This window comes from Euprymna scolopes, chromosome 26 (assembly GCF_053919585.1).
Source record: "Euprymna scolopes isolate OS-2025 chromosome 26, ASM5391958v1, whole genome shotgun sequence".
NCBI lineage: Eukaryota > Metazoa > Mollusca > Cephalopoda > Sepiida > Sepiolidae > Euprymna > Euprymna scolopes.
In genome coordinates, this window is record NC_136507.1 from 72,946,103 (window position 1) to 72,973,075 (window position 26,973).

Sequence of the window (26,973 nt, forward strand, 5' to 3'; positions counted from 1 at the left end):
TTGATAGAGTTCAAAATAGACTTCGTAGCCTCGTAGGAGATGTCCTTTTCTCTTCGCTGCAACCTCTATCTCACAGAAGAGATGTTGCTAGTTTGTCTCTGATGTATCGTTATTTTCATGGAAAGTGTTCGACTGAGCTTCAATCTATGGTCCCCCCTCGCCAAACTTTCTCAAGAAACACTTGACTACCTGAAAACACTATCAATAATTCCCCCCACTCTTTATCTGTGCCTAAACCTAAACATAGATTCAATAATCAAAGCTTCTTTCTTAGAACTGCACGCCTGTGGAATTGTCTTCCGTTTTCCTGCTTTCCAGCTGTCTATAATATGGTTGTCTTCAAGTCCAACGTGAACAAGTTTCTGATAAGCCGTTCCACTTAAGTTAACAAATTTACCGAACTTCCATTACTATCGATTACTATATTGTCCTTTTGACTGCTGTACACTCTTTAACCCTTATCCTTGAGTGGCCTATCGGCCTTGATAAGTGGTGACGCCTATGTAAAAAAAAAAAAAAGTATTTTTTCCATCTATCCTAATATCTAAACAAGTTATTTAATTCTACGATACAAAGTAGTATTTTGAAATACCATATGTATATATATATATATATATATATATATATATATATAGTAAGCACAAACACTCTTAGATCTTAATTTGCATTTTTTTTTATTTTATTTTATTTTTTTTTTTAAACATTTTGATGAATCTGTAATATATCGTAATTTTGAACTGTTATCCTTTCTTTATATATATATGTGTGTGTGTGTGTGTGTGTGTGCAATATTTTTGTAGATAGTAAAACATTTGATATTGCTGGGTTACTAAGAACATATACTACACTTTGATCTTATTTATATATTTTATTTCTGGCAAAAGTACAAAAAACATGTAACATTTACAAAAAACAAAATTAGGCACAAAAGCCAGAACACCAAGAAACCATAGAATGATGGATTTATGGCTTAATTTTTTTAAAAGAATGAAAACAAAATATGGTTTAATCTATTATTGTATTACCTTTTAATGGAAATGGATAGTGTAGTATTGGTTCTGTTGCCACAAAATCATCCTCCCAGGAATTACCTCCTCCTTTTTTAAGGGGAGTTGGGTTGATTCTCTCGGGTAATATTTCCTCCTTTTCGGGAGGAAGTAATATAATATCCTTTGTTGCCATGATGCCATACTCACAGGCATTACCTCTTCCTTTTATGCAGTGAACCTCACAGATATTTCCTCCTTGGGGGGGGGTGTTGGAGTGGCTGTATAGTATGTTCTGTGATCAGGGTTGTGGGGATTGACTGTCCATTTGCCATTGTTTACAGTATTGCCTGATGGTTTCTTTTCATGTGTTCCTAGGGCACCCAACTTTCTTTTTGCTATCCAGTCTTAAATCTCTGTAAGTACTGCTATAGTTCTTGTTTTCTTCCAACATGCCCGAACCACCAAAGATGGCTGTCTCTTATTAGAACATCAAGTTTTTTGATGACCAGTTTCTCAATTAGTGCTTGACCTTATGTTCACTGTTAGGTCAAACACAAATTTGGAATGTGTCTAGTATTGTGTATAATCCTGTTTAAACAATAGAAGCTCGTTAAGGTGTTAACCAAAACTTAATGTGCATTGTGTGATAATTGTATTGAATGTCTTTTGGAGGCATCTTTTTGTTTGTGGCGTATGAGTTCTTGCCAACTACTTATTACTCGTAGAATGGAAATAAAAATGAAACTTCCTATTCTTGGCTGTAATATTTCTTTCAGACAAAAACTAATATGGACTTTACTAAACATAATTAAATATAAATAGATCATTTTTTTTTTCCTTATCTGGCATAATGTTGGTGTTGAAATTCTTATCCTGGTTAAATTATAAAGATTATTCATGATTCTGGGTTATATTGGATCCACTTTTCATTGCAGATTCTTAATTGGTCAAGAAATGGATTAAAAAATTTTTTTTTTTATAACAAGTTTTGAAAATGGAAATTTTTTCAGATTTTCAGTAAGTTGATGCAGTATCCATTAAGTTTATTTACACCTTCTTGATTTACTTGGAATGTTGAAACATTTAAAATCAATCCTTTAATCCTTGACCTTGAATCTTGTATGATCCTTACTAACTCACTCAATTGTATTTTAACAGCTGAAATTCAGGTCACTTATTTTTTTTCTGAACTTTTATAACCTATGATGAAAGCTGGGTGATATGGCTATTTAAGTTTTGGTATCGATTTCACCTCAGTTTCTGGTTTGGCTTTAGTTTTTTGTTTTTTCTCTAAAAACCAATCATTTTAACTTATTAATGGACAGTGCAACATCTCATTTTAACTGTGACAATTTTTTTTTTTTTTTTCTTACATTTTCACCTCAAACAAGGCACATTGCCACTTTGGTGTAGGGGGCTACTATCAGGGGCAACAACTACTGAGGTACTATGTAGGGATTTGGGCAGCAAGATGTCGATTCACATTTCACTTGAACTTCTGCACGTCAGTACAGTTGGGGAAGCAGGGACCTGGAATGGAATTCCAAAGTCTAGCGGTTCTGGGGAAGAAACTACTGGAGTAGAAAGATCTTTTATATCTAAGGATCTCTACAGTGTGGAGGTGGGATTTAGCAGCCTGTCTGGTTTGTCGAGGGTGTTCACGTCGTGAGGGCATAAGTGCTTGCAGTTCGTCAGTGCATTCACCATTAAAATACTTGTAGAACAAGCAGAGGGATGCAACGTATCGTCGATGGGACAGAGGCTGAAGCTTAGATGCCAGTTCAGGGCCTAACAGATTTGTGACTCTTTTTTGAACTTTGTCAAGAAACGAGAGACTCGAGAGACTAGTAGCAGATGCACCAGCCCAAATATGACAGCAATACTCCATACGTGGGCGAATGGTGGCCTTATAGAGGTACAGGATACTTTCGGGTGTTAGTAGTTTTCTAGCACAGTAGAGAGAGCCCACCTTCCTTGCAGCGGCCCTGGCAATGCCTTCAATGTAATTGTTCCAACTCATGTTTCTTGTGAACGTTAGGCCAAGGAGTTTGAAAGATGTACTCTTGGATAAAGAGTCGTTGGCCATTGCTATAGGTGGTAGAGAAGATCCCTTGTAATTATTGAATGAAACTAGTTTAGTCTTGGCGGCATTGAACGTGACCATCCATTTTTGTCCCCATTCCACTACAGATTGGAGGTCATCCTCTTGTGTTTCTGCCATTTCTTTAGATATGTGTTCATTTGTTTTCCCCTCGTGCCTGTTATAGAGTGTGGTGTCATCAGCATATATACCCATCTTAGAGGCAATTTTGTCAGGGAGGTCATTTATGAATATCAGGAACAGTAGAGGTCCAAGGATAAACCCCTGGGGCACTCCCGCATTTATATCATATTGTTTAGATGTACGACCGTCAAGGACAACCTGGATTTTTCTCTTATCTAAGAAGGATTTAATTATGTTAAGTATTCTACCAGTGATACCGTATGATCTAATTTTCCTGAGGAGACCCTCATGCCATACCCTGTCAAAAGCCTTAGATATATCTAGAGCTACCACTCTGCCCTCTCCCGCTTTGTCCAGTGAATGGTATATACGTTCAGAGATTAGTTAGGATGTCTGCTGTGGAACGGGCTTGTCTAAATCCATATTGTTTGTCAGTCAGAAGTTTAGCATCTGTAAGGTGATGGACTAGAGCATGGTTAATTAAGGTCTGAAATATTTTTGCGAAAAGTGGGGGGAGACTAATGGGGCGATAATTTAATGGGTCAGTTCTTTCGCCAGAATTCTTGAATACTGGTACCACAGAAGCAGTTTTCCAACAGCCCGGAAAGCAAGATTCATTAAGGCATTTGTTGTAGAATTTGGAGAGAACTGGAGCTACTTCGGCTGAGCACTTTTTTAATAGCACAGCTGGGATGAGATCGGGTCCACATGCTTTTGAAGTGTCAAGGATTTTTATGATAGCATGCACCTGAGCAGGGGTGATTTTCAGATCGTCTAGCGTGGCGTCTGTCCGCATAGGAAAGTCGGGTAGGGGGTGGTTGGAGGGTCCAGTGTGTAGTTTGAGGCAAACCGATTGGCAAGCATGTTAGCCTTGTCGGTTGCTGAGTAAACAACCTTGTGATTTTTGGTTAGTGGGGGAATTGTTGATTGCCCATTATTTACTCCACTGTTGAAGATTTTCCAGAAGTCATGAGTTCCTAGTTTTTGTGCTTCGATGCGTTTTTTAGTGGTTTCCGTAAATTCTCTCTTAGCTGTCGCTATTTCTTTCTTAACGTTACTTCTAGCTTCTATGTACTTCTGTCTGTTTGAACTGGACTTATGTCGGTTAAATCTGCGGTATGCATTCTGCCTTTGAGCAATGGCAGTTGCGCAAGTCGAAGTAAACCATTGGGGAGAGTGGAGCTTGCTATAAAATTTCCGCATGGGAACATGTGCTTCGATTGTAGTTTTGAACCATTCAGTGGTCTCGTTTGTGCACTGTTCAGCAGGAAGAGAAAAAATATTTCCCCATGGGGCATCTCTGATAAGATCTTTGGTGGCTTCCCAGTCAGCCTTTTTATAATATCTCGTTGTTTTGAGCACTGGCTCTTCAGTTTTGGGTCTAGAGTTTAGGGCGATTTCAACCATTATCACTGCATGATCAGCGTTCCCAAGTGGGCTGTCGGCATTCGTTATACAATCATCAGGAACTGTGGTCAAAAACAGATGTAGAAGTGATGCATGGTGTTCTTCCTGGTCAGGGAAACGGGTTGGAAACGTAACAATTTGTGATAGGGAGTGAGATATAGAGAAGCTATGAGTTGTGCTGTCCGCTGCATCTGTGTAAGTAGAGAATCCAAGCCAGTTTTTGCGGTGGACATTAAAGTCACCAAATACATTTACTTGTGCGCTAGTGTCGAAGGAGAGTGCTGTGTCTATGCTGTCAGAGACTTTGTTTATTAGTGTACAGTCCTGGGTCAAGGGAGAGCGGTAGAGAAAGTAAAAGTAGCTAATGTTTTGTTGCAAGTTTAGTCTAAAGCACATAAAGGCTTGATCGTCCGATTCTAGGTTTGTTTCTCTAGTCAAGGGTATTACGAATGTAAACTGCAAGTCCATGCATGTGTCTGTCAGTCCTTACGGCAGAGTGGGAGATATCCAGGCATGTTAAAGTAGTTAAAGGGGATGGAGGAGTGTAGGTTAGTCTCACTTAGTGCTAAGATATCCAGGGTATTTGTTAGGAGAAATGCTTCAACATCAGTTAAATTAGTTCTAAGCCCACGGATATTTGTGAATGTAAGCCTCAAGGGAGGAGGCAAGTTGGATTTGTTTGACCCTAAACCTGGTTTAAGCTTACTTTTAGATTGTACTGTTGTCATATTTTTTAAAGAGTTTCAGTTTAGGTAAGGGGGAGCTGAACAAGAGGTTATGCAGAGCATTAGACATGCATCACAAGTAGACCATCAGCTGACCTTTCTTCAATTAGGATTGTGGCCTCAGGAAAGCCCACCGTGGATGAGTGCAGGGTCCCTTTCCATGCGCGACATGGCACTACAAACATCCCAATATTTTACTGTTCCCAGCTCTTATGCTGATGACACAAATTCGTCACACTCGGACCTTTAGTGTTGACATACCTGCAGTCACTGCTTGTTTTTGCGTCTGAATGGGCAGGGGACTGGGGCATGGTGTTTCACACAGCAAAAACAGTTGTGCTATTGTCTTTTTAGATATCGCTTTTCTTTTCCTGTCCATGGGATTTGGTTTCAAGAGACATTTGTGCAATTATCTATTTGGGAGTAATAATATCTAGCAATCTCAGGTTTGACAACCACTTAGCTTATATATGCAATAGGGTTAATAAGAAGCTATACGTATGTACATACATATATATATATATATATATATATATATATATATATATATATATAAAAGTGACCTTGTCTGTCTGTCATAGGAATGGTCTCTACCAAACTACTATCAATTTTTTTGGTTTACAGACTTGAAACTTGATATAAAGGAGATTTGGGTATGTGAAACAAATTTGATTTGGTCTTTAGCTGGTAAAAATAGCTGCTAAGGGGTTAAAATTGAAAAAAAATTAGAACTTAGCAGGCATAAGTCAACTTAAAGTGCTCTTGTATGCATGCGCAAATATTTATATATTAAAGTCAGCTAAATGTTAACATTTTTCTTATCCCTCTGATGATAGCTCATATGGTAACGACTAAAGTTGAAGTGCTAAGTGTTTTGCTTTAGATTCTAGCTGATGGTACCCAAGTAATTTTTTTTTTTTTTTTTTTTTTTTAACTTTTGAAGTCACTACTATATATTGGATACAATATGATAATCAGAGAATTGACTCTGTAATAATAAATACTGGTGGGACCTGTGGAAATTCCACAGAGGACTGATTCATATGTAATTGATATTGATGTTGGCATTCAGTGTAAATGGAGATGCTCTGATATTATTGTAGCTATTTTGTTAAAACTGCAAAAGTATTTATCCAAGCTAGCAGGGATGCTCGGCGTAGCCAGGTCGTAAAATATGCTTAAATATAATATTTTAATTCTTGCAGATTTTGTATATATTATTATAGAGTTAATGTTCTATTGATTTTTATATATTATAAAGTTGTGATTTCAAAAATAAAAAAATATGTCTATATGACTTGGGTCCATCAGCTTGAATCAAAACCGAATCCCAAACTTATGAAAATATATATAACTTTAGTTTCTTCTGCTATAATCGAAACTGAAAACAAAACTTATGAAGAATTCTTTATAAAATTATTTATAAAAATATAGATTATTAAGGTGCCATTAGCTAAAACTGAAACCAAGACTTATGAGGAATTCTTAGTAAAATTATAAAAAAAAATTAAATGACTTGAGTGCCATCAGCTACAATCGAAACTAAACTTATGAAGAAATCTTGGTAAAATTATTTATTACAAGAAATGAAAGTACATAATTAACGACCCGGATGTAAGTATGGCACAGAAAATAACAGACGCTATCGTATTAATATATAGATGAAATCTGCATAAATTAAAATATCATATTTAAGTGTGTTTTACGATCAGGTAACGCCAGACAGCCTGCTAGTATGTGTGTGTGTATATATATATATATATATATATATTAGTCATCCACATACAGTACTGTTTCGCTGTTTCACAGCTCATCAGTGCGGCTAGACAGGCAACTGCCTCAAACCAGGATCGAAACCCGACCGCCTAAATGGCAGTCAAGGTTTCTCACTATTACGCTATACGGCTGCTGCTGTGTGGATAATGAATAAACAATGTTTTGACATATATATATATTGTAGGTTTTATATTTAAATCTTTTGCAGTAAAATATAGAATTTTTAAAACAAAAAAAATTATTTGAACAAGGAATACATGATATTTAAAGTTCTTTACTTAATCCATGGATTTTTGATGTATGGATCATCTCCTAAGAGGAATTTCTGTAACAAAAAATATTTTATGGATAGACATAATTTAGCTTTTTAGCCCATACATCTATAATATAAATCTCAATTGTCGGTTTGTATGTATGTATGTATGTATGTATGTATGTCAACAGATGTGACGGATCCTGACAAGATCGGTATTGTTTTGAAGCTCGATGTCTCTGACAACAAATATAAAAAAATTGGTCAAAAACATTAATTCCTTCATCCTCAACTGGCCAGTTTTCTACAAGAAGGGGTTGGTTTTTGCATCACCATTGACACAAGTCATTGTATCGGTTGGATTGACTATGCTTAATTTCAGTGTTCGGAACTTCTGGTCAGGTGATGGAGACATCGGCTAAGATATCATGTTTCTTTTTAACCTTTTTTTCTCCTTCGCGTTACGGGTTCAAGCCTGCCTGCCTACTACCACTTTTTTTTTTTTTTTTTCTTTTTTAACACCTCTGCCTACTGTTTTGACACCCCCCCCCCCTACTGCCACTTTGTTTTTTTACATGCCCTCGGGATTCCTTACTACACCACTTACACACACCCGGGCAATGGGCAGCCCCGCTACTGTTGTTTTGATCCCCCCCCCGGGTTTCTTACTACACCACCTAAACACCCAGGCAATGCCGGGCATCCCTGCTAGTTGAAAATAAATTAAAGATTAAAATCTTTTAATGGGAGAAATATGTTGCTTTGTATTTGTTTCATTTATTTATGACTAGCCTGGGTGCCCGGAGGTATGTTGAGCAAAAAAAAAAAAAAAAACTGGTAGTAGGCAGATACATGATGATTGCAACGTCTTGTCAGACGAGTGCCACTCCCTCAGACATTTAAAATCCATGAGCCCAAATGCCCGAGGGAGTATCTATACAAATATGATGTTACAGAGTCTTAGCTTTGTACGACAGCTAAATCTCTCTCTCGGTTCAAAATGTTGAGATCCAGCAACAAGCAAGAGCAAGATAGCCAGCAACAAATTAAACTGCAGACCAGCTTAATGCGGGTAATGGTCTTCCGTTTTATGGTTTTTTAAATCAGAGATTTGCTTCTCCTAGAAAGGTTGCCTTCACCACGGCTTACGGGAGCCTTCTCCACCCCAATACACATATACACACACACACACAAATATACACGGTGCTAGTTGGCCGTTGATACATACATACATACATACATACATACATGCATACATTTAAACAGACAGATGAGATTTATATTATAGATGTTCGTACTGGTATGTGACTCCAGCATGTTGATAATCGTGGCAATATCTAGAGTTTTTTATTTTTATTTTAGTAGTTATATAACAATCTGCTTAATCCCCCAAATTTTAACGTTCCACTACCTTCCTGAAAAGTTCAAGTATTTCTAATTTGCATGCCATTATACTAATACGGTGTTGTCAGCAGAAGTAATCCCACTTTTCAATCAAATATTTATTTCACTGATACAAAATCTTTTAAGTTGTCTGTTGGTTTTCTTTTCTGTTTTAGGTTACAGCAAGGTTTGAAAAGAAGTGCTCCTATTTATTGGTCAGGTTTCAATGCGAGGAAATCTCCCCCCCCAAAAAAAAGGAGACCCTTATGTTGGTAACAAAATAAAAACCCTGTAGAGTCTTGTTAGCACTCTCTCTCTTGAATGAGGGAGGCTCTGTGATGAATAAATCCATTACCATCTCTCTGCAAATTCAATTAAGAACCCACTATCAGCAACCTAAAGTCATAAACTGCTCAGAGCATTTTTAAATGATTTGAAGCAATTAATGGAAAATCATAGGCATTACAATGCTGATCTCACAAGTTTGAATTATTGTGAAGTTATCTGCCCTTGTTTGTTTAAGATGACATTTTTGTTTATTCATAAAATTATTTGATTTTCTTAGTTAAAAATAAGACTAGTTGATCAATTTACGTGATTTTTGGAATACGATATCATTTTTTTTTTTTACTATAGGGGGAATTCTGGACAAGAACCTCATTTTCTTCATCAGGTTGGATCACAAAGAAATACTAAAACGATTTTTGCAAACTTTTATTAATATTGACATATCCTTAAAGTTCTCCTAGGGGAGATGAACTAAGAAGGCATGCTCCTTTTTTTTTTATCTTTAATTGAAAAAGCATCTCTAATGTTTTTTCAATAAGCTAGTCATATTTATCGATGCTTGTTTTTAGCTTTAAAATTCCATCTTAAGCAACAAATCCAATATTTATTTTAATCATCCTGTTTATCAAATTTCTTCACGGCATATGAAAACGGCAAAAACCATGAATTCTAGAGGAGATCAAATATTGTTCCATTTTTAAAATTTAACCCTAAAACCAGTTTTCATAACAAAGATTGGACACAGTTGATCCTCTGAATTATGAGGATTAGAAAGTGAGCTTGTGAAATATCAAAAATGTCTGTCTGACCCCATGGCAAGGAAATAGTGAAATCCTGCAATGCCAAAGTTTTAACCCCTATTGTACCAAAGCTGTATTACATGTCTGTGTTTATCTTATAAATATTTCCACAGAATATTCTCTGAACTTTCTGCTTTCAACGTAAATACATCAGACATGCACGATTAACAGCAAAATCTCATCCCTTCACTGTACAGGTCTCTAGATGCCAGACGATTTTCTGTTCTAATAGTTTCTTTCTTTAGGCTGCTTGTTCTGCAAGTTTTGTCACATGAAAAGAAAGCATGAACCACCTGCCATCCAATTGTAAAGTTTTTCTGGACGATGGCTACTATACAGTGCAACACAATGGAGTATAAATTTTTCTACCCGACCATTTGTAAAAAAGCTGAATATTGAATGTAGCAGCAAGTCCTGGAAATAAGTCCTACACTATGTAATTCCTACAGCTATGTAACTAGAAAATGGAGCTATGACACTATTCAAGTCTCCACAAAGTTTTCCTTACATAAAGCAAAATTTATTTTCAGCCACCCTTCACAAGCACAGACTTAAGCATGTGGTTAGGTCGTTAGCCAATAAGTTTAGTTTTCAAAATCCTATAGGGTTTACCTACTTCTAACTTACATTTTTTGCGCTAGAGCACCATTTGTGAAAAATTAACAAATAATAGGCCTAAATTTGTGACAAAAATTTTTAAGGCTGTCAGAAAAAAGTCCTATTTCAAATTTTACTTACCCAAGACACAAAATAGGGCATTCAAGCAAGAAAATACCATATGGAAATTGAATTCAGCAAAAAAAAAAAAAAAAAAAAAAAAAAAAACTAGACCAAAAATGCTTATTGGGGATTTGCCATGCAAGAATGCGCATTTTTGTCTGTGACAATTTTTTTTCAATTTTTCCAAATTTGGCATTCTTTTAGCTTTAAAGGCCAACAGTCTCTAATGCATACATGAAGTGTGAAATATTAGTCATTCCAATACATGCCATCCACTGATCAGAAAACACCAGTTTTGTCAAAATTTGATGCAAATAGGAAAAGTTACAACTAATTTTGTAGAGAATGTTGGCTTTTGAAGCCAAAAATAATTTTTTTTTTTTTTTTTTTTTTGATAAATTAAATCACAGGCTCTAAATAAATAATAAAAAAAAAAAAAAATCAAAAAAAATCTGGCTCATAGAAAAGTTTCCTACTGACAGCCAATTTATTTTATTAGTATTGAAATTCAGACTACATATTAATTTATCATCCAGGTCAATTTTTCTGAAAAAGTGTACTTTTCATGGTGCATATGCTAGGAATATACTGGAAAATGCATGAATTATGTCCCAAACAATGTAGCCAAAGTACACAACAGAATTAAAACTCTGGGAAATTCCCACAATCTATACCAAGACATATTGTACATTTGTTACGATAGTGACGTTAGATTGTTTTACTACATTGAACACAAGAATTGAGTTTTGTTCTCTTTACTTCATGCTGTTGCTGTGGCACATTATCAAAAAGCCATTTTGATGGTAGTTCACATTCGAATATCGTATGCAGTTCAATCAGATCAATTAAGTAGCACTTACAACACCGCTTCTCTGGGCAAAGAGATAGTGATTGTAAAATGGGTTGGCGAAGACAACTACAACCAGAAACCTGTTCATCATATCCAGGAACTCGGTGAAAACTTAAGTGATGCTGCACTGGCTTCAAAATCGAAGCATATCATGCAACAGCATGCCTTAGGGATGAGATTGTCATATGCTGCTTGATTAACGTTTTTTCTTTGTAAAGTGACTTATTGTTTGCCATCTGTCTGATCGTACATGTTATTTCTGAATTTAATAATCAGTAAATCTTCCAGCATCTTTAAAAAAGTATCTTTTCAATTTTAGGTCCCTAGTAAAACAAAAAAACAGTACAAGGATTTTATGTTCGGGGAAACCAGTCAAAATACTAATTTTCAATTTAGTGATCGGACACTTTGAAAATGCTAGATTGGTTGGTTGTTTTTTGTTTTACAGCATATCAACCCTTTTCAGGTTATTTAATGCCGAATCCAGTGATTTTGAAAATTTTTTAATAGAATATATTTATTTTTTGCAAGTCAGTTTCTATTTAACCCATAGTTGGGACCCTAATAGGTACTACCACTCCAGGTCAGAGTGGACCTGGGAGCAATGGCAATTAAAGGGTGGCTCCGCACTCCCCAGAGCCCGCAAGCTGGGGCCTCACCATCGGATATAGTTTAAAGTCATATTCAGGACCCCCATTGAGGGACTTTTACCCTCTGCAGGGGGGGGGGGGCAGTTGGCGTATTCTAATGCCCCACCGACAGGGCCAGAAAATGCTAGAATATCTCTAATACTAGGTCAGATTTTGTATTTTTGACAGTTTTTTTTTGTTAATTCCTCATTAAATTTTGACCCAGAAAAATTGACCTTACTTTGAAAAATGACCGAAATTGGCCTCCATGAGAAAAACATCTTCATGGAAACTTGAATAGTGTCCTGTAAACCATATGGGATAAGGAGAAAAAAAGCAATCTTAGAAGATAGTCTCCAATGATGCTGAGTTAAATTGAGTTTAGAGGGAAAAGATAACAAAATAAGAAGGTCATGTACAACGTGAAAAGAAACTGGAATTCTAGGAAGATCTCTATCATTCCTGTAATTATAGGAAAAACCGGATTCATGAAAAAGAATTTCAAAAACTATCTGACAAATATACCCAGTGATCCAAGTGAAAGATTCAAACAATTGCACTTAAAGGGGCAGTCGGTTGGAATGTTTAAGATAGCAGGTGAATGTCTGGGATTCCCAGATAAAACAAGATAAGATAAAAAAAAAAAAAAGGGGTCACTGATTACGATAAAAGATGTCTAAAGAAAGCCAGAGAGTAGAACTGCCAAGATGCAAAAATGGCAGCAATAACCAAGAAAATTACTCCCACCTGAGAGTATCTTATCAAAACTCCCTATTTCCTGCTTCCATGACTACTAAATTGCAGAAGGTTAAATGTAATGTAAACAAAAATCTTGCTGCTCAATTTCCCACATTCTTTGTTGCACACCATCCCAAATAATATTCCCTTATGTTCCAAGTGTTGATATACCTTATTTGAGGTGAAAAAGAATGGGGGGGGGGGAGGAAGAAGCAACCCAAAGTATATTAATAAAAAATATCATCTCAGACATATTATCAAAAACATTTTTTTGTTTTTTAATTTTAAATGCGTTTATAAATTTATCTTTTTCAGAATATCATTTTGTTACCTATGAATCCTTTCAAGATCTTGTTGCTAAAAATGGCTTTTTGGAATATACAGAATTCTCTGGGAATTGCTATGGAACCAGGTAAAATATTATTTCTAATAATTTCTGCCATTTATATCTTAACTAGCAGACCGCTGGCCGTTTCCCAGGTTGTAAAATACGCATAAATATTATATTTTATTTAATACAGAAACTGAGACCTGTGCATGCGAATATTATGTTTTTTTTTCTAAACAGTTCACTTAGTTAATTTATTTATTGCGGACTATTATCCTCATCTTTTCTTAGTTGTTGTTTCAACGTTTCGGTCGACTATTCCTCTAGCCTTCATCAGGTGATAACTGTGACGGGATAGGAACTTTGAATCTCCTAACTGCATTCTCAGCAATTACTATGGATGACAACAACTATGGATGGCAGTAATTGCTGAGAATGCAGTTAGTAGATTCGAAGTTCCTATCACGTCGCGGTCAATTCTTCAGTATTCTTACTTGACTTCAGAAATTAGTTAGTGTAGCCAGCTAGTGGCATTCACCCTAGGCGGGTTGAACCAGTTTCCCCCAAAGGAGGAAGTGTCTAGGGAATATCACTTTCGCAAGTAGTCCACAGTTGCATGTGTTACAGGAAAAGGGCTGTCCCTTTTCCATGTAAATAAGAAGAGTATTAGATAGGTGAAAATGAGATTAGGATAAGCCGAGAATCGAACTCTGTAGGCAAAGTTAAGAATTGGCATGTTAGAAAATAAGGCTATTGTTAATTCTGAACATTAAATATGTCAGTAAAAGAATGAACAATGAAAATTAAAAATATATTGTTGAAAAAATAGGTTAGGTTAAAAAATAGGTTAAGAGAGGATTCTTTTGTTTGCAGAAGTGTTTTTGACAAACATGCATAGCCACGTGAAATTAGTCACGTTTGAAAAACACACTTCTGACGTCATAGACAAAGGGACGATTCTCCATATAGTTCTATAGGTTCGAATTTCAGAGTCAGTCAGACAGTTAGTCAGAGAGAGAGTTGAGTCAGCCAGTTGGCTGACCCTTTGGAAGCGATGTAGATCCAAATTTGAATTCCTGACGTCATCAGCATTCAACCAGTCCAATGAATAAAGAATAATCTTTGTGTTTTTGTAAAACTGTTGTCATGTGTCATCTTTCAACACTCAAAAGGTGATGTGTTAAACATCTTAATATGAACACTGTGTAACCCTTCCAAGAATATGTGTCTCTCCTCCTTCTCTCCATATGTTTTATAAGAAATATAAGAACTGTGCATCTATCACCCTATTACCTTTAGTATATATATGAAGTACCAAGCATCTCAGAACAGAACTGTATATGTATAAATGTCTCCTCTCCCCCTCATCATTGTTATATATGTCCCCGTCTCTCTTCAATATGAATCCTTCCAACACAACACATGTATATCCCGATTAGGGATGATGACAATGTTAAGGTTTACAGTTCTTCCAGGGAGCTGTTGATGTCTTCCTATATACAGCGCCTTGAATTCCCAAATGGCCACTTATTTGGTACTGACCGGGCTCAATGTTGCTTAACTTTGGTGATTTAACAAGAATCTGTGTATCAATTATACTGTATATAATTGGTTAGTTGGTGTAAAGCATGTTAGTTCGATACTAAAAATATTTTACAGAAATGCTTATTTTTCAAACTCTTTTGGAAATTTATTTTCAGTAAACGTGCAGTTGAAGAAGTTCTAGAAAGCGGCCGAATATGCATTTTGGAAGTTGATATTAATGGCGTAAAGAGCATTAAGAAGTCTGATTTAAATGCGCGATATATATTTGTGACGGCGCCATCTCTTAAGAATTTGGTAAGTATAAATCGTTTTGATCTTAGTTTTTAATTTTACAAGAATAAAATGGACTACTTTTTATATGAAATATTGGAATGTTTCTAAATTTTTTAGATGAGGATTAGTTATTCGTATTATTTGGATTCTTTGAACTACTGTTCTCATCTTGAGTTTGATTTTCACAATATTTTGGTTGATGTAACCTTTGACCTTCTTCAGGTGTATCTTGTCAAACTGGAATCTGCACGGAATTTTGAACAGGACTCTTTATTTAATCGATGGGGGTAGTATGCTCTCATTCCATTAGCCATGACCGGGTAGAAGTCTTTACTTAGCAATTGTATTTTGAGTGTCACCTGCATAAAGGATTGAACCTTCAACCTTTAGAAGAGTGTAATTTACACCTATAGTTTACCAAGTACTTTATCTACTATGTCACGGATCGTTGATTAAATGAAGGGTTTTGTTTGAAATTCTGTGCATATTCCTGGGTTTGACCAAATTCATCTGAAGGTTGGTGGTTACAGTAACCAAAACATTGGGAAAATAATACTAAAGATGAGAATTGTAGTCTGAAGAATCCAAAAAATATTGGGATGGGAGTTATTTTATTTTAAAAATTTACACTTCAATCTGTAGAATTTACCATGCTTTTCCACTTTTTGTTCCACATCAGTTTTTTTTAAGGAAAAACTGATTTCTGCCAAATTAAGTTTTTGTTCTCTTTATTTTTTTGTTGCTATTTGGCTAGATTTTCTTTCTTTCTTCCTCTCCTGCTTTGTCTTTCTCTTTTTCGGTTTCTTTCTCTTCCTCTTTTTTTTCCTTTTATAAGAATTCTCTGAAAACTTAAGATGTTAATTTTCTCATGAAGCATAAAAAGATTTCAAACAATTTGATGGAGAAGTGTAAGGGAATTAAGTGCCTTTTACTTCATGGGAAAATGACTTCCTATCTCTTTCCCCCTCGTATGTGCACTCTGTCTTCAAGTTGTCTTCATTTCAAGTTGTCTTCATTTCAAGTTGTCTTCATTTCAAGTTGTCTTCATTTCAAGTTGTCTTCATTTCAAGTTGTCTTCATTTCAAGTTTTTTGCACTGCCTTCTTCATACATACAAATTTATCTCCACATGATTCTTCCATTAGAAGAGGCATTACTTCCCTTCCCCCTCATTTTCTGCTTTTATTGTTGAGTATATTTGAATACTGGATGATGTTAATATTGAAATGAGATCATCTAATACCAAAGTTACATGCAGACGAGAAAAACATGCACATTATCTTATCTGATGGTTTTATTAATACAGATTATGAAACAAGTTAACATACTATTTTTGTTTTCTGGAAATAAAAATAAACATGTGAACCATATAAAAAGTATGGTTGTCTCTTGCTAAAACTTTTGTTCCACGTCAACATTATCTTGTCTGATAGTTTAATTAATACAAAGATTATAATTATTTTAGATAAAGAATTGCTGATTTATGATGTAAATATTCACAGGAAGAAAGACTCCGTTCAAGAGGAAGCGAAACAGAAGAATCTCTGAAGAAACGGTTAGCCACAGCAAGTGAAGCAATTAGCTATTGTAAGTAATATACATTTTTTCAGATAATACTTTTCTTATCCTGCTAAAAACAAAATCAGTAAATTGTTTTTTTTTTATTGTATGGAAGTCGTTCTAGACAAAGTGTAAAGTCACTTTATGTAAGATGCTAACTCTTGAATTGGAAGCCATGTTTAATTTCAGAAGAGTTTTCGATGAGTAGTTATTCAATACAAGTCCTGGATATGAAGAATTCTCAGTGGGCAGCTGGTCTGTACAGGTTCTGGACTTTATAATTTTACAGCCAAAGAGCAAAAGATCCTTCTCGTGTTGACACAAAAAAATTATGTGCTGGAATGCTAAGATTAAATTTTTATGGAGCAATTCTGATTGGTTGATAGCAGAACGTGAATTTGATTTGTCAGTTCTTATTAGCAGCATTTATAAATAAAATCTCCCAATGAGGGAGCATACCTGATTAAATATGAAAAATATTACAACATAAGAAACATGATTGAAAAGACAGGAGATGCCTATTGGCCTTAGTCTTGAAAAGACCAAGGCAATAGGTAGGTGGAAAACAGTCAGTTCCATAATATTCCAGTTCTTGGAAACAAGCTATTGAAATAGAAAGTTATATCAAAACAATGAATTGATGGAGATCACTAGATCAACAAGTAAACAAGCTTGAACAAAAGAAGCATGAAATAAATTGGACAATTCTGAAGGACACATGCCATATGTTTCTGACAAAGAGGGAAGAGTTGCTGTTTTCCATCTAACTTACTGTTGGCAAGTTTTTGATCTTGAAGTAGTATTTTTTATTTTTTTTAATTTTTTTTTTTTTTAGATCAAGTAGCTTCATGCCTTGTCTGTAATGATTTCCATTAAAAAGAAATAGTATTTATAGAAATACCTGAAACTAGCAACATCACATCTGTGAGAAAGTGAGAGGATGCATAGAAGAAAGTCAAATTACAAGATTTCTGCACTTTATATTATTTTCAAATTTAAAACTTAAATTTTTCTCAAATTGTATAAAATTCATCTAGAGATTATATGCCAATCATAAAACCTCAAGTATTTTGAAATTAATTTTATTTGATTCTTATAGAATTGTCTACACAAGGTGCCTTCAATAAATTTCCAGACTAATATTTAAAGAAAACTTTTTTTTTCATAGGACTTTGGTTTACAATAACAAAACAAAAAAACAAACAAACAAACATTTAACATTTTTCGAATGTATTTGGTTTGTTAAATATGTGCATAGGACTTGCTACATCGGCAAGTTTTAATTAAAAAAATTTTTTTTTTTTTTTTTTTTTTTAGATACTTTAAATTTGTTTACTTTAGATTTCTTTTTAATTGTCCTTTTTGTTTTTTGTTATTTTTTTTTTAGTTTACTGTAAATTCCAATAATTTTTTTTTCTTTTAGCTGAAGAACCTGGTATTTATGATCACATCATTGTTAATGATGATTTATCAGAAGCTTACCAAAAATTAAAGAGCATTTTGATCGAAGTAAGTATAAAAAAATTCCTTGAATAGTTTTGTGTAACACGGTGTGATGAAACTTAAAATGGCATGCTTGTCCTCTCATATGGAAAAACAAAAATAAAGAAAAATCTGTTTTAAGTACGTATCTGACTCGAAAATATTTTATACCAAAAATCATGTAAATTGATCAAGAAGTTTTATTTTTAAACTAGTAGGAATGCCTGTTCTTACATGGTTGTAAAACACGCTTAAATGTATTTAAAGGTTACATGTATTTTAATTCATGCAGATTTTGTATTATTACAAAACCAGTTCTCTATGGAATATTATATTGTACACTGTATATAGCAATGATTTAAAAAAAAAAAAAAAAGACTATAGTGCCATTAGTTTCAGCTGCATTCCCTACCGTTTGAGCTATCTACAGAAAGTTAAAAATTTAATATTAAATCATTTCAAGCTATGAATGAATTTGCACATGTGCAAAAGTAATAAAAATGTCAGCAAGTTGAAATGAACATTTTTGCATTTCAACTTGCTGACATTTTTTCTGTACGGGTTATTCATCCATCCAAACAAAGATTTTACTCATTATAAACCATCCTTGGTGTATGATTAATATTTCCTGCTAATTTCAGTGTTATGTGACCAGTAGTTTAAGAGTTTATCGGTTAAATATTTTCACACACACATACACACACACACACACATATATATATATATATATATATATATATATATATACATACTGTTTTATTTTTAAATAATAAAATCAAAGTTTATAACTAGACTATTAGCAACAGTCTTGTGACGCTAGTTTTAAAAAAACAGCTTAAAGGGACAAGGGAGATAACTCTAAATCGAAATTTTAGAAAGTTATCTTTAACAAGGAGTGGAGGGGGGACCTCAAATTCATTTAAAAATGATTTTCTTTATTAAAAAAAATCTACTAAAAGTAATTTGATTTAAACTATCTCTATTGTAATAGTTTCTTTGATCTAGAATATTTAAATTGACTTTTAAGCAGAGTTGCAGAGTCGAAATCAGAGGTTTTAGCTGGAGTCAGAATCAGATTTCTAAGAGTACTAGGAGTTGATGTCAGAATTTTTGATCAGACTTCGACTCCTTAGGTCCAATAAATTTATTTGTTTTCCTGTTTGATTTTATCAGTTGCACAATTTAGCAGTTTTCATATGGTTTTGTTTTTATTTTTGGAGATATATAATATTTTGTACTATACTGTAATACTTTTACTTCAAGATATTTCGGTCCATCGGATCACTGAAAATCCTGTCTGGACAGCTGTTTTCATTTTGGTTGTGGCATCACACAGGATTAATGCAAATTCTGTCTTTGAATGAAATCGCTATGGATTACATTGGATAACAATCGGATTGTAATCCAAAAGTTATCCAGTTCCTGAATCAAATGGAATTTGGCAATTAGATTAGTCTGGGATTGATCCGGAATTACAATCTTATCCGAAAAAAAAAATGGGCCTAAATGAATAAGAAGCAACCCATGCTACAATAGCCCTTTATAGCTTTTCCTGTTTTTCCTTTAATCTTCTTTCTATAAAGGCAATATTATGTTTTAAAAAAATTTCTTTTCTCTATGTCTTTACTCCCCTCTTCTGATGTGAAGTGTTTGGCTTCTCTTCTCTAAATATTGTATTCTCTTTTGAACTGATAGCATAATAAAATTACATTTTAATTTTTTTTTTTATCCCTTTGCTATTTTAACTTATTCTATAAAGCTGGTTGAGTTTATATCTGAGTATATTATCATACAAATGAATGTTAAACGTAAAAAATAGACATGAAAAGTATTTATAAAATGTTTGCTGAATAGGTGTGAGAGGTCGGAAGGGCCCGATCCGATCAATCGGCTGGTCACGTCAAGCCCCTCCATATATTACCCACCCCATAAACCTATCATTAACACAATATGCCTATCCCTTCCCCACAAATAACATCTACTTCCTAATATATGGTGGAAAGCGGTAGCTGAAGGTCAATTGATGAAATGGCTACAAACCCTTTAAATTACTACGTATCCCATAGTAACATCAAAAGAAAGATATCATGTAAATCTAGTATATCATCTTTGTATCCTTGTTGAGCCTGGGCGAATGGGTTCCCCCCCAGGCACTTCCCATGTAGGGTTCCAAGGTGGTTGGGAGCAAAAATGATGAGAAAACCAATCTTATTTGATTATGGCTTTTATTACCCCCAAACCCCCAAGCTTTTCAGATGTTTCCGACATTTCAAGTTCAGCAGATGAACAGAAATGCTCAAATAAAACTCAATATTTTTAGTAATGGAAACACTTGAAAAAAAACGAAATAAAATTTCACCTTTTACAATGGAAAAAATTTTTTCTCAAAAAATAAAACCCAAAATGATAAAACGATTACAAAATAAGACAATACTTATCGAATTGAAACAAAAACACAAACTAAAGAAATTCTCAAATGGCAAACCTTTAACAATATCACAATTAAAACTTATCCCCACCCATACCTAAACTCCTCAAAAGGAGTCATTAGATGCAGTGAACTATCAAATTGCTCGACTGAGGAAATTTTATCTAATCTAGCATCCCAAAGTGTTACAGAAGTAAAAAGAATAAGAATAAAACGAAATGGAGAAACTATATTGACAAATGCATATATACTCTCCTTTGACTCCACAAATCCCCCAAGTGAGATTAAAATCGGATACCTAAAAGTGAACGTTGAAAAATACATCCCAAACCCTCTAAGGTGCTACAATTGTCAACAATTTGGACATCATCAATCCAAATGTACCAAATCACCAAAATGTATAAGATGTGGTGAAAACTCAAAACATAGTGACTGCAAAAAAGACCCCAAATGCTCAAACTGTAGTGAAAACCATTCAGCTGACTTCAAAGGATGCAAAACATGGCTAAAAGAAAAAGAAATAACAACAATAAAGTACACCAAAAATATAACCTTCTTGGAAGCCAGGAAAATTATGAACGCAAGATACTCAGAAGTAACCAAGAATGGTAAAATAAACACAAATCAAAGTTGTCAAAGCTATACAAAAAATTCTCCAGAAATAAAAACTGAAGAACTATCTCAATTGATAAAAGAGATGAAAGACCTAATGAAAGAAATTAAAACACTAATCCTGAACTCTGGAAATAATCAGTCTACAAAAGAGAGTACAACAAAAAAAAAAAAACAGAACCAACAAACCAAAAAACTCAAATCAAACAAAGAAAAAGAAAAAACTCACCAAATGAAAACAACCTTTTTATAAACAAACCAAATGAAACAACACCATCACCCAATAAAACGAAAACTAAAGAAAAAACAATTAACAAACCAAGATCTAGATCCCAATCAACCTCAAGAGGAGGAAACAAAATAGGAACACTGGAGGAGATGGAGGTAGAAGACAAAACACCCCCACACAAATAAAATGACAGAACACAATAAAAAAAAATCAAACTATCATTCAATGGAACTGCCGAGGACCTAAGGCAAACATAAACAAATTACTATTGTTAATATCTAAACTACGACCTACTATCATCTTCCTCCAGGAAACATTTCTGAAGACACGATAACATCACTATAAAAAATCTACACCTAATACAACTTTATACACAATACTGGACAGAGGGCCTCCGGATGTGTATCAATTCTAGTTAGAAACGACATCCCTCAGAGCGAAATAACTCTAGACACCATATTACAAGTAATTCCTGTGAAAACCACTTTACATAAAACCATCAACATTTGCTCCATACGTAGCGAGCCTGTCTTTGTTCTATCTTTATTTCCATGGCAAGTGCTCGTCTGAGCTCCATTCTCTGTCCCCCCCCCTCACCAATCTTTTTCAAAAAACACCCGACTAGCTGAAACCACCGTCAATAATTTTCCCCACTCCTTATCTGTGCCTAAATCAAAACGAAGATTCCATGAACAAAGCTTCTTTCTTAGAACTGCACGCCTGTGGAACTCTGTTCCGCTTGCCTGTTTCCCTCCCGACTTCAACCTGGATGTCTTCAAGCCCAACACAAAGAAATTCCTGATGAACCGCCCCCTTAAGTAATGACACCTTATCAATTCTCCAATACTATTACTACACTATCCCATTGATTACTGTACACACAATAACCCTTATCCCTGAGTGGCCATTGGGCCTTGATAAGTGGTGAACTCCATGTAAAAAAAAAAAAAAAAAAATCCCACCACATGACCCCATAAATGAAGCCGAAGTCAACAAAATAATAGAACAACTTCCTAAACCATACATCCTACTAGGAGACTTCAACAGCCACAACATCATATGGGGAAGTAATAAAACAGATGTAAAAGGTAAAAAACTAGAAAATATCATCAACAATAACAACCTGTCCCTCATGAACCAAATCTCCAATACATACCTCCACCTTGCCTCAGGTACATACTCAGCCATTGATTTGTCACTATGCTACTCAGCCACATTAATGGACTACAGTTGGCAAATGTATGATGACTCATGTGTGGTAGCGATCACTTTTCCATCATACTTGAAAACTCAATCCTGAATATAACCCCCAAAAACCTTATATTCTACAAAAACAACCTGTCTTTTCCCACTTTTCCATCCTTCTATTTTCGCTTTCTCTTTCTATTCCCCCCCCCCGCCCACTTTCTGACTGGTTTTTCAACTCAAAATGTACCGATCTAACCATTTTCCCCCCTCCCATTGCAAAAACCAACCATATTCTGCAAGACAGAACAAAAATGACAAAATCCACTATAAAACAACCAAATCAAAAGCTACGAACTAACGATTGAAAATATAAGGAGCTTGAAGAATAAAAATCTCATATAAAATAACTGGATACAACATCGAATACTATTCCCAAAATAACTGGACTCAGCATTAAATAACCCAGAAAGGGTTGATATGCCATAAACAACCAACTAACGAACAGGCAAATGGAACAAGAGCATGCTACCTCAATGAAGTGAATAAAAGGTTCCATTCGAAATTCCACACAGTTCAACATGATACACCTGAGGAGGGTTGGAGATTACATTGACTGAAACTTTGTTAAAATGACACTCAAGATGAGAACAATAGTCTTAAGAATCCAAATGATACGAATAACCAATCTTTATCTGAAAAATCCAGAAACAGTTTTTATTTTTTATTTTTTTTGTTGTTGTTGACAACACTTCAATCTGTGATTTTTAGTGATAATTAACTTTTGCTTCTAAGATAATTGTACGATAACATCCTGATTTGTAGCATTAGCAAACACGGGTCGGGAGTTAGGCAGGGAGATGTTTGTTCACATTACATTCAAATTCTTATTCCGCTTCCTATGAAATTACAAATATCAAACATTTGATTGTTGAAAAAATTTTTACAATGGGAATTTAAATCACCTTTTTAGATTTAATGGAATTCAGTGCTTGCTTTCCTGCTCCTCGCAACATTTGATTAATGAAATTAAGAAATTTAAATGTAACATTAGCAAACATCTTGCTGTTCCATTTACCACCCACATTGACCCTATAAATCTGGCCCCTATCACAGTAACCCCCCCCTTATGTTTCAATGGCATTATGCCTTATTTAGGATGAACAAGAGAAAGTTAATGATAATAAATGTACATTAGTTTGATAATTAGCTTTAAAAATTTTATATTGTTGGTATTTCATGTTGCAGTTTCACTTTTCATTTTTTTTTTTTTTTTTTTTTTTTTTCTTTGTAGGATATCCAAAAGTTGCATTAGGTCAATCATCCAGTTTTTAAAACCGTTTTCCCAGCTGACCAACTGTTCTAACATGTATCAGTTGAATTCCACCCAAGATATTATCGGTGCATCACTTTCAAACAAGTGAAGAGAAAGATTTAAAAAAAAAAAAACTCTAACAAAATGTCTCAAAAAAAATTGTTTTACAGTTTTTTAAAAATCCTTTTCAGTTTGACTATTTTTAAAACTTTCATCTTCAAAACCTCATTACAAACATTTTTTTTTTTCAGCATCGAGTTCATTAGCTCAAATATGCAAAATATGATAAAAATACTTTGTATCATAGAATCTCAATAAATATTAAAGTAAAAACAAAAATTTTTATTTGTGTTTTTGTATTGGATTACTGGTACTTCTGCAGAATAAGGACTGTTATCGTAGGAATTTTCCAGACAGTTTATGTAAACTGCAGAAAGGTGACGAAACGCTGAGCCAATGAAATTGCAGCATCCAACGTAATTTAAGTAAACATTTATTTGATATCATTGGTCTATTATATATCAAAAAAAAAACTAAATATTCATCTTGATTTGAACAAAAAAATAGTCATAAAAAAATAAAAATTTTTGTTTGCTATCAATTGTTTACTAAAAAAAAAAAATATTCTTGAAACATACAATGAGGTTTTTTTTTTTTAATTTCATAAAAATAGTCTAATTCATTGTATTTTCTTGGTAACAACATAAAAAAACATTGCTTCCATTATTTTCAATTAATTTTTTATATTGAATTATCTTCGTAATAACAGATTTTTTTCATTGCTAAAAAAAAAACGAAAAAACAAATGGCCACTGTTTACACAAAAAAAAAAAAAAAAATTACCAAACTTTTTTTGGTACCTTCTTATGTTTTCTGTAAAGTGTCTGGAAAATTCTGATGATAGCATGATCTCTATTTTGCATATGTACCGATTTACTAAAGTCTGAATTTTTGGTTATAGTCAGTTAATGTACTTCCATATTTCCGGCGTAGTGTTACTGGAAGCGGTAACAAGGCAAATCAGTTCCTTCACTTTTCTTTTTCTATTGTAATTTCAATAATGTTATTTTTTATACTTTCATAAACATTTATTATATAAATTCAAATAAAAAAAACTTTTTCTTAACTTAAAGAAAAAAATTTCTTTTATTTTTATCGTTTCAAAAACGTTTCTTATAAAATAAAAACATTTTTAAGTATAAATAAAGACTAATTGTGTTATTTTTATCTTTTTATAATTTTGTTAATTTTTATTGTATATTTTTCAATATCCTTTTCTTCTATTTTATTTCAATAAATCGTTTCGCAATAGAAATACCGAAGAATAATAAAAGTGAAGGAACTGATTTGCCTTGTCACCCCTTCCCATAGCACTACACCAGAAATGAGGAAGTACGTTAGCTGAATGTAAGCGATTTATTTTTTTTATTTATTTACTTTTTTTGGCTGTTTCTGAGAAATACTCAATATATGTTTTTTTTTTTTTTAAATTTTTTTTTTTTGGATTATTCTGACCATTATTCTCACCTTGAGTGTTATTCTCACTATGTTTTGGCCAATGTAACCTTCAATCTTTGTGGGGTATAATTTTGTCAAACTGTGGAATCTTTTTGTCAGGATAAGAACAGTAGTTTGAATAACACAAACTATCAATCCTCATCTCAAAAATTAGGAAATGTAATCCTCAATATAATTTCTCTTCATCATTTACAAAACCTTTGGTTTTGTAAATGAGAAAAACTTAGATTCATCTAATTGTTGTGGCCTTAAAGGTCTGAAAGCTGTGATGGAAGAACTGGAAAGTTTACAATTAACATTGGTGCTTATGGACCATAATGTGCTGCAACGTCGTGTAGACAGCAGTCGCTGCAGTGAAATAGAGAGAGGAGCAGTAGGAGGTAGCAGGTCTGGTGATGTTACGCGGAGACTGGAACAGTAAGACAGTGTAGTGGGAGACGTAACGGCATGAACAGCAGGCAGAAAGAGAGACGACAAATTCCCACTAGCCAGTGACAACTGTCAAAATTTGTTATGTATAATGGAAAGCACAGACAGGAAATAAGTCTCTCAAAAAAAGTGAGTTCAAAGTATTTCTTTGTTTGTCACTTTGACAAGGTCGACAGACAAGAGGAAGAATGAAATGAGAACGCCATCTATAACATTACACTTAGCAATTTGGATGCAACTACACTATAATAGCAAAATTGGAAAACAAAAAAAAATCGGTAAACAAAACAATGGTATTTACTGACTTTTTGTGTCAGTTTCACCTCTAAGCAATGATATCTACTTAACTGGCATGTCAGAAGTACTTAAATATCACTGTATTAATTAAAAAAGAACACGAGTTTTCGATCTTCATCGTAAAAACCCATTTCTTGGGAAGAAATGACTTAATAAAAAGGGAAATAATTCAGTTATGCTAAAAACAATGCAAAATGCACCATTTATTAAAAAAATGGCAATAATTACATACTATTTACCTCCCTTGGGAACTCGATGGTTGAAAATGAATTTGGACAGGTGCTGAGCTACTACATCCCTTTCTGTATAAATATCTACTAGCCTTTCCCTACATGGCAATTGAAATGTTTTCCTTCTTTTCTTTTTTTTTTTTTTTTTTTTTTTTGCCAAATGAATTGAATTTAAAGCGTAACAATTTGTTTTCAGTGTGGGGTCACACAATTACTCGCAAGGAATTGAAAATGCTGAAGATTTTCGCGTATGTACCAGTCCACACTTTAATTCTTGTCACAGAACATTTGACCAAGATGAGTAATAAGACAGTTCCTTACGCTCTTTATAGTCCAAACGTTGCTTCCTGTGATTTCTGTTATTACGTAAGCTCTTAGAAAACCATAGAAGGATGATTTTAAAAGACAATTGAGGAGATGAAAGAGGCACGCCTACACAAGAGGACTTCTAATGGTCTTCTAGAGTCATTGGAACGGTACAACAAGTGCATTGTAACCGGAGGAGATTACTTCGAAGGGGATTAGAGTTTCACGTGTGTACGACGAATAAAATTCCCATACGAAAATGTTTGGCAACTTATTTTTTGTTTTTTAGATGAGCACCGATTGTTTATATCATTTGTATTGATCAGACAATTATTTTTCATCTTGAGTGTTATTTGTGCAACACTTCAGTCAGGCATGTTGGTTGTTGCTTTCTTTTCCAAACCACAACCAACATGCCTGAGGACGGTCGAAGGCCAACCAACTGAAGTGTTGCA

The 26,973-nt window shown here is 34.1% G+C and overlaps 1 protein-coding gene across 7 annotated transcripts in view; it reads left to right on the forward strand.

The window, feature by feature from the left end:
• LOC145248180 (guanylate kinase-like) overlaps window positions 1–24,077 on the forward strand; it is a 90,229-nt gene extending 66,152 nt beyond the window's left edge. For all 7 annotated transcript variants that reach the window (XM_080110033.1, XM_080110030.1, XM_080110028.1 and 4 more), the window contains exons 4-8: window positions 13,098–13,194; window positions 14,811–14,949; window positions 16,430–16,514; window positions 17,911–17,996; window positions 23,718–24,077. In XM_080110033.1, the coding sequence (XP_079966159.1) occupies window positions 13,098–13,194; window positions 14,811–14,949; window positions 16,430–16,514; window positions 17,911–17,996; window positions 23,718–23,738 (428 nt within the window). In that variant the 3' untranslated portion in view covers window positions 23,739–24,077. The remainder of the gene's footprint in view (window positions 1–13,097; window positions 13,195–14,810; window positions 14,950–16,429; window positions 16,515–17,910; window positions 17,997–23,717) is intronic.
• The last annotated feature ends 2,896 nt before the right edge of the window (window positions 24,078–26,973 follow it).